Source organism: Musa acuminata, chromosome BXJ3-6 (genome assembly GCF_036884655.1).
Source record: "Musa acuminata AAA Group cultivar baxijiao chromosome BXJ3-6, Cavendish_Baxijiao_AAA, whole genome shotgun sequence".
In the NCBI taxonomy this organism is placed as follows: Eukaryota; Viridiplantae; Streptophyta; class Magnoliopsida; order Zingiberales; family Musaceae; genus Musa; species Musa acuminata.
In genome coordinates, this window is record NC_088354.1 from 35786216 (window position 1) to 35799054 (window position 12839).

The 12839-nt window shown below is 33.3% G+C and overlaps 1 protein-coding gene across 1 annotated transcript; it reads right to left on the bottom strand.

The window, feature by feature from the left end:
• Positions 1-660: 660 nt before the first annotated feature.
• On the bottom strand, positions 661-7602 carry LOC135640614 (putative protease Do-like 14). Its single transcript, XM_065155246.1, has 10 exons — positions 7411-7602; positions 7237-7338; positions 6966-7133; positions 6751-6872; positions 5329-5540; positions 4902-4983; positions 3094-3236; positions 2452-2569; positions 1362-1463; positions 661-1021 (listed from the first exon to the last, which is right to left on the bottom strand). The coding sequence occupies exons 1-10, from the start codon at positions 7517-7519 to the stop codon at positions 893-895; spliced, it is 1287 nt and encodes a 428-aa protein (XP_065011318.1). The 5' UTR covers positions 7520-7602; the 3' UTR covers positions 661-892.
• Between the last annotated feature and the right edge of the window lie 5237 nt (positions 7603-12839).

Sequence of the window (12839 nt, forward strand, 5' to 3'; positions counted from 1 at the left end):
ATTTTCTTTCCAAAATTATCGAATTTTATAGGTAGAAATTGAAAAAGATAAAAGAAAAAAAGATGTGGATGGTTATGTAACACCATGATATGCAATACCGTACTGTAACTGTAACACTGCTACAGTGTAATACTGTAGCACTGTAACATGTTCTGTCCGGTATCGAACGATCCACGTACCGATATATCTCACCCGTACCGGACGATACCATTCGGTATTGCATACAATGTGTAACACATCAAACTTTGAGAATGAGTCTGCAGCAAGGGTTAAGTGGCTTCTTCAAAGTGGCTACCAAATGGAATTGGGCTAACCATTGGGCTAACCATTGAATCTATATATGAGAATAGCATATGTATGATTCTTACATATTTTGATGATAACATGTTTATACTTGTAAATTTTGTTATAGCATATAACATTCCTTGAAATATTGGCATGCATAGTATATAATATTAACAATAGCATCCATCCAGAAGTCATGTTGACAATTTCTTATCATGATGAGGATCGATTTATTTGATTTAAAGAAATGTATAGAAATACAAAATGATCATGAATCATAAATGATCTAAAAATGTAAATTAGATATTTAGTAGTTATCGGAGATTAATAATGTTAAAGATCACTTGCAAAATTAATCTCGAATGAAGGCAGGTGTATACTCAAATTTGAAAGCATCTTATTTCATCTTATAAATAACCAGGAAACTTCACAAACCACTATTAATTCTATTTCATAACAAATCACCTAACAGATGTGACTAAACCAATTACACACATTGATTCTAACACTAAATCTTTTATTCAATTCCTGCACCATTCTACCTATGCTGTGTCACATGTGATATATACGTACTTGAGCTCGTTTTATTGGAGAAATCCTGCAGCTTTCATGCAGCATTGCACCTATCCATGTCTGCCATCTCTGGCACTACGGTCAATGTGACTAATTTGTTGTTTGCTCTCTTTACAAGCACTTTCAAGGGCTTCCCAACTTGATCCCTCATCGAATCTACAATCTGCAGAAGAAATAGAAATTGTTATTAGGTTATTTCAACTCTGCAGGTAAATGATATCAATATGGATTTAAATCATCAACATCTACATCCTTATGTATGTGCCATCAACTAAAATATCAAACGACAGATATCATGTTTCATAATGTATGCTGAATAAAATTTACAGGGAAATAAGATCCAATCATGAAGTACAGGGATTTCAGATGTTGATCAAAGCACATGATCTAAGTTGAGTGCTCAGTCTAATTTCTTATAGAATGAAAGCTAATTGCCTTCATACATGATTCAAGCTTGCAAATTGTTTATGGGTTGGTTTCTACTAAAATATTAGTGGCAGTACCTCTTTAATTTCTCGAACTGGTTTGCCATCAAATTGGATGACTGTATCACCTGGTCGAAATCCTGCACGGTCAGCAGGGGATGCGGGAGTTACCTTGAAAACCTGACAATGTATCATTTATTAGATTCAAGCATGAAGATGAATTCCAATCTCTATAAGAAAAACTTTTGAGTTACCAAGAAATGAAACCCTGTCTGGACCACAGTTTATGAATGCCTTATCTAAGATTTTGTCATGCATATTTAAAAAAGAAAAATAAGAGTTGAACAGTTCTGATGATAAGAGACATGCTATACTAGGTACAGATCATGGAACATGTATAATCTTTGGTGGAATAGTAGGAAGCAAAATTTGTTTGGCATATCTCATGTATAATGATAGCAGCAATCAGCTCAAAAGGAGAGTCAACTGAAAAGGTATAATCATAATCCGTCTTCAGCTGACTTTTCACAATCAGCTAACATTTGTTGCTTTAGGACAATCTGTCCCCAGGACATATTATTGTGAAAAAATACAACCCATACATTTTTTTTCATTACCAACTATAACTCCACATGCTTGCAGGTAAAGTGGGAAAAAATGATAATGAATGAAAATTCATATTTAAACAATATCAATGCAGTATTCACTTTGGCTTAGTTGGGAAATTTATTAGAAAAAGGCCCTGGGTTTCTACAAATGATCTAGGTATCAAAAATTACTGAACAGTAATTGAATGTACCTCCAATTTTACCCTTTCTTGAGTTATAACCCAAAATTTCCATACTTCCTATCTTAAATCGATTTGTCCTATCAAAGCTGTGTCCGACCACTCAAAAAGTTAGGGAATAGATGTGATTTTTAAGGGGCGTCATTCGAAAGGAAAAAAATGAAACCATGGCATCTTTTTGGTCATTGGTCTATGATGAAAGTCAAAATTACCAAGGCATCTGTTTTCTGGCAAATCACCCAATTTTCTTAAAGCAAACCCCAATTTCAGATCCAGTTCTTTTTCCGTTATCTTCTGATACCTAACAAGCACTAAAGAGATATCCTGACTCAAAAAACATCTCCGCTTTCTAATAGCATACTGTCACTCTACAATACTTACCACTGGCACAATATCTGTCCTTACATCGGGACACGAAGCATCTTTGTCCTTACACTGTGCAATTTTCAATTCATTAAGATCGAGCATCTTCAGTCCAATCCATGGTTGAGCTACTTTTCTGTACAGACAACATAAAGTTAGTGAGTAGATGCAAAGGCTTAAATTTTATACAGAAATAATTCAGAATATATTGTGTTCTCGGGATAATAAGATAAGAAAAATGGCATCATAATTTGTAATGTCATCGTGAACAAAATGGTATACAAGTGATCAAGACACATAAATCAAAAGATAATCAAAACCAACAAACTTTGCTGCAAATATATGGCAAGATATAAGATAACTGCAAGCTGAATAAATTTCATAGATCTGGTGCTGGTACATTATCTACCATATCATCTTCTCGGTGTCATCCTTTTAGGTATTTTCAAAACTGCAGACAACATGTCATGCCACAATATAAATGAGTCACGTGGCCAAGATAAAGTAGGCTAAATCAATATGTTCCAGCTTTGATAAGGATGTTCATTATAGGACGCCATTCAAAATTTAACAAAGAATGATTAAGCAAATCAATCAAAAAAGCCAAAGAGGAGTAGCACATAAAATTAGAGAAAATAAGTCAAAACAGGCAGAACATACCCATTCTTCATGAATTGCTCCACTATTTTGACGACTGAGTCAACTGGCACTGCAAAACCCAATCCATCAGCTGCAACAAATTTCATGACATTAACACCCACAACCTCTCCATCAAGATTCACAAGGGGTCCTCCAGAATTTCCCTACAGAAAGCCACATAAGGAGATCATACATTATTTCACAAATCATGATAAAAAAGTTGGACCAGGTTGGACAATCAAATATGTTAGTGCAAACCCTTCATCCTTGCAAGTTGCAAAAACTGCAGTACAGATAATTAAAGAGTGAGCTATGATTTTGTTAATAAAATTAGACAATGATGAACTAAGAACTAGCTATCTAGTATATTAGTAGCAGCTAAACAAATCAATAGCCACTCTTAACGATCAGATAGAAATTATCCTCTTTTCCTTTTTAGGCAAAGATAGGCCAACGACAATCAGAATCTCATTAGTAAAGACTGTAAGGAATAATGAGATAACAGAAGTAGAAAAGAAATAAAAATAATTTAATTTCTTTTTAGGAAACTTCTCTCTCTAGGAAGGAACTGCATTTAAGGTTTTCTCACTTTCTCTGATTAAAACAACCCCATACAAGATTCCATCCTTCCTTTCCTAAGAATTTAAAAAGCTACTAAATACTCCATCTGAGCTGATGCATCAACCTTCTTAAATTCAATCAGAAACTTCAAAAATGATCATCCAGGATCCAGATAATTTACAAGGCAATTCAGCAACACGTGATACAGGCAAGAGGTGGTACAGAAGGCAATTCAGCAAAACATGATAAATGGAGTCGCAAGAGTAAAACAGAAATTGCAAGTAGAATTATCCTTCAGCCAGAACTTTCTTTTAGATGCATCAAGAACAAAAGATTGATTGTTAATCCAAAAACTAAGATAGCAGAGATAACCTTAATGTATGTATTTATCCATCTCTAACTTACTGAAAAAAAACTAGATAACTATTGAGGTTTCTACATATGCTGGGATGTATGTCAGATATTTTTTATCATGTCCAGGAAATGTTTAATTGTGTGTAGCAGAAATAATGATTTAGAAGGATCAAGAACAATCATGCCCATTGCCTTTTTTCTTAAAAAAATGTAAATTATGATGTCAACAGCTGCTCAATATTGCTTCAGACCCTCTCATAACCAAACAATATTGAGAGTTGAAGGTTCCAAAGTTATTAAAATCAACATTATAGATTTCTAGTAGCATTCATATAATAAAAACTGGGGACTTTGTGGAGCAAATATAATCTGGGCTAAAATTAGGGCAAAAAAATTCTAAAATTCTGTTTCAATACTACAATTTCAAATTACTGTCAGTTGTTTATCCTTCACAAACTTTCCAAATTCAGTTTGTATTTAAAAATTTTCATTAAATCTATCAACAAATACTTACATAATTGCTAAATGACCACCAAAAGTCAACGACAAAAATGCTAGCTGACATGGCTTTTAGAGACATCAAAGCTTCCGTTAAAATGATATTCTGAATAACAAAAGACTCCCATAGGTTAACTATCTCTTGAAGAACAAACTATATGAAAACATTTTATCTTTCACAATTGGCCCTAATTTACTTAATCCAACCTTACATTTCATACAGGATGTTCACAAAATATAGGATCCCAGCTCAAAAATAATTAGAAGAGACTGTATAAATAATTATGTTCTTCAACAATGCAAAACTGATATTTCATTCAACCAAGAAAATAAAGGTTCATGAGAAGGTAATGGAATGAACAACATGGCATAAATCTTATTAAACAATGTTAAAGTGAATGAACAGGTAGTCTCACCTTATTAATTGCACAATCTGTTTGCAAATATTCCCTTTGAACTCCTTTAAGACCCAAATCACTGCTTTTACGATTAACACAGCTACATAAAAAAGGAAAGGCGAAAAAGAATTCAGAGTAGAGAGAAACCAAAAAAAGGGTGTTCTTTGACAAAATAAATCTATAAAAGTAATCCCAAAATAAGGGAAAACCAAAAGGTTGTCTTAATTGACAGCATAAACCCATATTACTAAAATCAACATCGAAGCCACAAGCTTAAAATACAACATTGAAATAGAGTCAAAACAAGGAGAACAATTCCAAGTCAACTTACAACAATTTAAATAACATGCCTATTAAATTTTAAATATTTAATAGAAAATGAGAAAATTTTCTTACGATAAAATAGAAATTAGGAAATAAATATATGAATTCTATGTTAAAATACCTTATAATGCCAGATGTAATGGTATTTTTCAGAGCATGTGGGCAACCTAAAGCAATAACAAAGTCGCCTGGATGAAGCTTTGATGACATTCCAAGTTTTGCTGCTGGTAGTGGAATTTTTGATTGTATCTTCACAACAGCAATGTCTGAAACAAAATCAGCATTCACGACAGTGCCCTCAAATTCACGACCATCTTGTAAAGTAACACCAACCTATTTATTTTATTGAAAGGATAGTAAGTAACACCAGAGACAAGAAGGAAAATTATTTATTGAACTGATGACTGAAAAGATATCAGAATGACATTAAACAAATAAGTAGCCCTTTCTTTCTACGAAAGACAATATTTTTATACCAAAAAGAAAATCAAATATTAAATAGGTTTCATGAAATAAGGGTTAGTGTGGTCTGCGACCGACAGCTGCAAGGCTTTTGGTTTACAAATGACTCCATAAAAGCCAAACCTTATCCAGGTCCCAAATGACTGGGCCATGACATGGCCCAGGTTTGTTCTCAAGAGTATACAACTATGCTGATGCTGATTTTGTGAGGAAAAAAAATAATTTGTTTAAGCCCTCTTCCAACAATAAACTTGGATCATACAAGCCTAGCTCTTGTAAGTAGATTTTTATTTTTGAAGAAACTTCAAGCATTTAATTTTTCTAGGCCTTTGTCATGAGTATCTATCAATACAAAAAGACAAATTAATTATGCCCAAAGACAATTCAAAATTAGAAAACATCATAGACAATATTTGATTACCCAAAATATACATGCATAACAAAGTATAAGGATTAAAAAGCATAATTGAATAGTACATATTCACCACTACAAATAGAAGACACTACAAAAAAATCAAAGCATTGTTGGTTGAAATCATTAGTGGTTGAGTACTTAAGTTTCCTATTCACTAGAAATACCAAAATTTATTATAAAGTTGACAAACATAGATGAGAAAAGCACAGTAATTATGATAAAAGAATAATTTGAGCATATTTCAGACTAAGTTGGCATGATATGTCTATATCATTTAAATGATATCAATTTCATGAAGTTAAATATAAAGTTCAAAGTATAAATTTCCTCATCAAGCATGATATAGTCAACAAGAAAACATAGTTAAACTATGTGCATATACAAAATCTACGAAGGATGAACTGCAATAGATGAGTAATAACCAGCAAGGACTAAAACGTCATGCTAAACAAAAGGCCTCAGACTTGTGTCCAACAAAATAATCCTAATTGCAACGTCAAACTCTCAGCAATCGTGCAATCTAAATTACAATAATATGTGAACAATAATGCCTACTTTACTATTTCATCAAATTGATTATAGATCAGAGCTCCTTTTAAGTCCCACAAATTTCCATAGTTCATTTAAGGAGAAAAGTTCACAAAATATTGTCAGTCTGTGCACTACTTTGCCATTGCAGACCCTTTTCTTGCGATCAAGGTCCTCCACACAATGTGCACACGTCAAGATCGTCCCATCAGGATCAATTATAGTACCAGACCCAATACTCTTTGAAGACATCAGACCACCTGCAGAATCGTATTAAAAGAACTTATCATCCCATAGAAACCAAAAGTAGATCCTGTAGATCGACAAAACCCGAAGCAAAAAAATATCCTCACCTTTACGGACGGATATGTTCACCACGGCAGGGCTAGCTAATGCAGCCGCTTTAGCAATGAAGTTCGTTTCCGTGGATGTAGCGGAGCATGGCGCATCAGCGTGATTCTTCCCCAAAGCTTCCTCATTTGAATCCGAATCAGGGAAGGGGCTCGCGGCGGGAGATCGCCCTGGATAGAGACCTAGGTTTTGAGTCAAAAGGCTAGCCAACTCCAAAGCTACTAGCAAAAAATGAAGAAAAAGAAATCATAAAGCATTTCTTGAAACCGAAACCTCCGATCGAGAACAGAGATGGACGAGCGAAGTCTCGCAAGAAGATCTCCGATGTCGACGACAGAAGCTGCCGCAGAGGAACAGAGATCGAAACGCCTACATCTGTCGAAAGGGGGAGGGGAAACAAATGTGAGAAGCTACAAAATCGTCGAAATGAGCGAGAGGGGGGTTTACTGGTGCGATGGGAGGGGCCGTCCGAAGAGCCGCCGTAAAAGGCAGCGATGGCGAGGAGGCCGGTGGCCGCACTGCGGCGGGGGTTCGGCGAGAGGAGGCGACGGAACATGGCTTCCCGATGTCGAGCGATCGCACTCCGTCCCTCACCTCTCCACTCTCCCCTCTCCCCTCCGCCTTGGCGGCCAACAGAAGATTTGGATTGCATTATAACGCATTTCTGTTTCTATTTACAAATATTTTTATTTTTAAATATAATTTTGTCTCCAAAATTAACTGTTTTTTAAATAAAATATAAATTGAAATATACACTGTTGTGGTCAAACTTGAAATTCCAACCAAACATTATTATATATATATATATATATATATATATATATATATATTTTAAGAAATAAGAAATTGAATAATTATGATAATAATTAAAATAATGATTAATCTAAGAGATTAATGAAGGTAACCTATTATACTTTAATAACAAAATGCCTTATACGTGTCCCACTAATTTAGGCATAGACAGAACATGCAACATAAAGATGATTTCTTGTTTCCTTTAAGGAGTTTTTAATATATTATATTTATATTTTGATTGAAAAACTGAAAAGTAGTTCAATATATCCGAAGATTTGGAGAGCTTTAGTTTAAATAATATATCCTTATAATATATACATTATGGTTAATCTCAACTAACATTGTTATACATTATTATACATTTGTCACCTTAAAAATTGAGAAATCAAATAAACAATGAAATTTTGGAAATTTATTAATTAACAATGATTAATCCAAGCTGTGTTATACCAAAATTATCTGTCTTATATGTGTGTCCCCATTTATTTCTTGTTTACTTTAAAAAAAATTAATATGTTATATATATGTTTATATAAAAAAATATATTTCTTCAATAAATAAAGCACTAGTCACATAATCCAAAATGCTAAAGATGTTAACTAAACTATGTGATAAAGATTTATTTTTCACATAATTAATTACAGATAAAAATATATTTTTATAATTAAACTATTATTGTATTTATTCCTTAGTTTAAGATATCAAAAACCTAGATTGACCACTGCAAAATACCAATCATATTTATGAGTAGGTAATTTAACTAAAAGGTAAATAATTATAACATATTTTTTAAATATTATCATCATTATTTATGTAGTCTTAAAGTGACAATCAGCTATAATTAACTCCACAAGAACATAAATGCGAATTTAATTATTTTATTGTAATATATATGTTGATAAGCTTAAACATAAGGAATATATATATATATATATATATACCGAACGATATACCGTACCGTATCGTACTGAGAAAATATCGAAACTCCGATACAATATGATATTTCAAATATAAATTATATATTATTTTTTTTAACATCTACTCAATAAACTTAGATTAATCATTATGAATTAATAGATTTTAGATATATTTATATATTTTAAAATTTTATAAATTATTTAAAATTTTTATTTTTATTAATAATGTTATTTGAAGTTTCAGGCTTGATGAAGATTAACCATATTAGTATATAAATTCATACATACATACATAAATACATATATATATATATATATATATATAATTAAATTAACATATATCCTCTTGTGGAGTTGATTGTAGCTGATTGTCCCTTTAAAACTGCATGAATGATTATAAGAATATTAAATTTTTATTTTTAATTAAATTAGCTACTGTTGAATATGATTAGTGGTGGTTAATCTAGTATTTAGGATTTATATTTCAAGAAGAAATATGTAAATATCTGGAGGGACTTGTATCATAAACTTGCTATATTTACATTTGTGTAAGAAGAGATATAAACAAAAACCTAAACAATAACATATATGAATCATATTGCAAAGCTTTTGAGTGAAAGTGAACCCTAAGGGGACCCAAGTCCATTTTAAGTGAAAAAAAAACCTAAGGATTGTTGGATCAAACATACTAATGATGGATCTTAGAGTCAAGATAATTTCATAGTGTTGTGGGTTATTTGTCATGTGATTTTGATGAAAATTATATTTTTGTGGAGCTGATGGGGAAGCTTGTGAAGCTCGAGCTATTTTAGAGGGGTTAAAGGCTAAATGATCACATGGATACACTCATGTTCTATGTTGAATCAGACTCAAAGAGACTGGACTGCTGTCAACCATCCTACAGTCTATCACCACTATTGCTATAGATATCATCAAAGATATTTTTCATGTATCATCTTTAATCACAGAAATCAATCGTTCTGTCAACACAGAAACCAAGTTCATCTTTTTGTGGAATGAAAATTTTCATTTTGAGCTTTATGAATTGATTTTCTCCTATGCTGAGAGTGTTTTCATTGTTAATTAAAACTTCTTATTTTGGAAAAGGAAAACACTACAAAAATATTCAGCAGGTGGAGAGGTATGTTGTAGCTTTGGTGTAAATTTCAGATGATATCTAACATATTTTTTTTGTTATTTTGAGGTATCTTTATTGTTTTGTAGAGGCAAAGGTTCAATTATGCATGGGTGAATAGTGTGGACAGTTTTTGGAAGGATAGTTTTGCTCTTATTTGATATGAGAGGATATGGTTGTATGTTGTCCCAGTCTTTAATGCATAGTTTTCTTTTTGGATTAAAGATTCTAGCAGTGTATAAAGATTCTTTTACTAAAAAGGAAAAAAAGGACAAATTTGTTACTAAGAAAAAAAAAAAATGTGGCACCTCATTGTATCCTCAAATGGATAAAATTATTTAGGACTAACAATTGCAGCATGTCTCATAGGTATGTCTGATAGCTTCTCAATAATGCATAACTGAAAGTTTCTATCAAGCTGTGTTTTTTGACTTGGTGTCAATGATTGAAGCAGCTGGTCCACACATCTGCTTCTTTTTTGCTGTTGAAAGAATGTGTAGAGAGAGAGAGAGAGAGAGAGAGAGCTATTGCTTCACTTCCATCCTTAGCAGGATGTTGTGAACACATCAAATAATTTCCCAACAGTATCTTATATGGAGGATAAGACCAGCATTCTGCTGCATAATTAATTTGCTAATGCAGATGAGACTGGACAGGTTGATGTTTGAGTCAAGCCCTTGTCATTGATTTCTTCTCAGTTGATCGATAATATGATAAATCTTTGACTGGCAAAAAAAAAAAAAAAAAGGAGCTGAGACTGATCTAGTGTTTTGATTTATAGTGAGGGTCCTGTTGAGGATGCTCAGCAGCAGCAAGATTAACTGAAGGGTAGACAGCAGCACTCAACTCAGAATTATTTTTGCTGTAAGCACAAAAGATCTGCTTTGCTTGGATCAGTCCTCCATGATCCAAATGGTTTTTCCTGACCTTGAGCCTAGAAGCTTGCAACTTGGGGCTTCAATCTGGCAGAGCTTCTGTGTTCTTCTGAATCACAGAAAAAGAGTTTGTCAAATGAGAGAGAGTTTACAGAACCTAAGCAAAGTAGAAGAGACTTTAAGACAAGTGCTAGATTTGGCAATGATAGAAGATCATTCTGAAAAAGTTATAAAAAGATGATCTGATTCTCCTTTAGAGCTCATTGAATTGAAACAGAAGAATCTTAGGATGCCCAGACAATTGTGCTTTTTCAGATAAGGTAAATGGATGTTACTTACAAGGATCTATATTTGACTGCATGCAATTTACTTAGTTGTCCATCAACCAATAGATTAATTTATTTGATTGCATTCAAAATTACAAGTTGGGAGATATGTGCTCCTGTTACCCAAATCATCAAGACTCTATGAGTCACTTGATGATGAATGAACATACTGGAAGAAAGCTGATATACATTAATATGCAAAAAGAAGAATCATGGAGCTACTGAACAATATATCATTAGCCAAGCCTTTTGCTTTTCTGTGGTTCCAGATTTTGCTCTATGTAAGATGTTTGTTATCTCTTTGATTGAGACCCCTTAATCAATCAGTGTTTGCTTTGTTACCTACAGAACAATATATCATTAGCTAAGCTTTTTGCTTTATCAGTGCTGCCCTATAGAATTTGTTTTTTTCTTTTTTACCTTATTTTCTATTCTACATGGCTATGAAAGATCCAAACATAGAACCCGAATGATTTATCTGTCAATTTTGCTCGCTTTTTCTTTTTTTCTTTTTCTTTTTCAATTTCCAGATGCTTATTCCTTCAAAGTAATAACAAGTCGTAACTCAGAAATTTGCTAAATCAAAACGAGACTTTCATCCAGTGAAAAGGAAGAGAAATATAAGATATCACACAAATAGAAAGTCATTTTGTGGTTGACCATATAACACTGCAAAAGCCACATAAAAGTCTTGGTGTCTATATATGAACAATCAAATGTAACAGATCAAGCAGAAATAATAAGCAAGTCCTTATTTTGGCAAATATTTGAGACTGCATTATGGACATGGAAGTATCAGCCTATTCCTGGAGAGCCATTATTGGAACCATGAACAAAATTCATTAAGTTTCTTGAATTAGTTCTGAATTCTTCTTTTGCCTAAGTTACTGATGAACTTTACCATATTGCTAAAGGAGAGCAAATTAGTTCAGAACTTTACCAACTTGCTAAGTTACTGAAGTCTTCTTTTGCCTAAGTTACTGATGAGCTTTACCAACTTGCTGAAGGAGAGCAAATTATGGACATGGAACTATGGAAGTATCAATCTATGCCTGGAGAGGCATTATCAGAACCATCAACAAATTCATTAAGTTTCTTGAATTAGTTCTAAATTCTTTTGCCCAAGTTACTGATGAACTTTACCAACTTGCTAAGGAGAGCAAATTAGTTCAGCAAAGTTGCACCACAGTTCACAATTAAAAGCATTTCATCCATCAAGCCTTCCAGAACAACAAGTGGGCAAGTGAATTCATGTGGTCTGCTGTCAGACTCTTTGTCCACTTTCCCAAGAAAATCTTCTGAAAATTGATGTCATGTAGGAACCTCTCCTGGTGTCCTCTTCCTCTCACTCATTTGCTACCTTCCAGTGGAAGGTGGGGCACTAAATTCAGCAGTATCTCAAAAGCTGAGGAAGAGAAGAGAAAGGATGTCTTTTTCCAGCAAAGTTAGTATTGCTGTGTCAGGGTAACTATCACCTATAATGAATGAGCCTCCTACTTGGATGATCTGGCCCCTAGCACCACTACCAAAAGCTTCTAGAAGACTTGAAACAAGCACATACATTACAAGGACTATGATATCTTACAACTTGTGGCTGTCAGAGTGGTTGTGTTTCTAAAATCCAGAATTTGATCACTGATTTACCAAGAAGATGACAAAGACCATATTGTGCTTTGATTATGTCTCTTTTATATTCTGCATTGCATGAAGAGGGTGGCTCTTCATTGGTGTGATTCCAAGGTAATTTTTCATCAGATATGAGGATACTGAGTTGAGATCTTCCTGCAACAAATGCTGTTTGACATGAATCAGAACACTAATCTGTTGC

Coding starts and splice junctions, on each gene's coding strand:
- LOC135640614 (XM_065155246.1), bottom strand. CDS start 7,519: ATGTTCCGTCGCCTCCTCTCGCCGAACCCCCGCCGCAGTGCGGCCACC. Junction 3,237..4,901: donor CAGATTGTGCAATTAATAAG/GTGAGACTACCT, acceptor GGCTTTCTGTAG/GGAAATTCTGGAGGACCCCT. Junction 1,464..2,451: donor GGACAGATATTGTGCCAGTG/GTAAGTATTGTA, acceptor ATACATTGTCAG/GTTTTCAAGGTAACTCCCGC.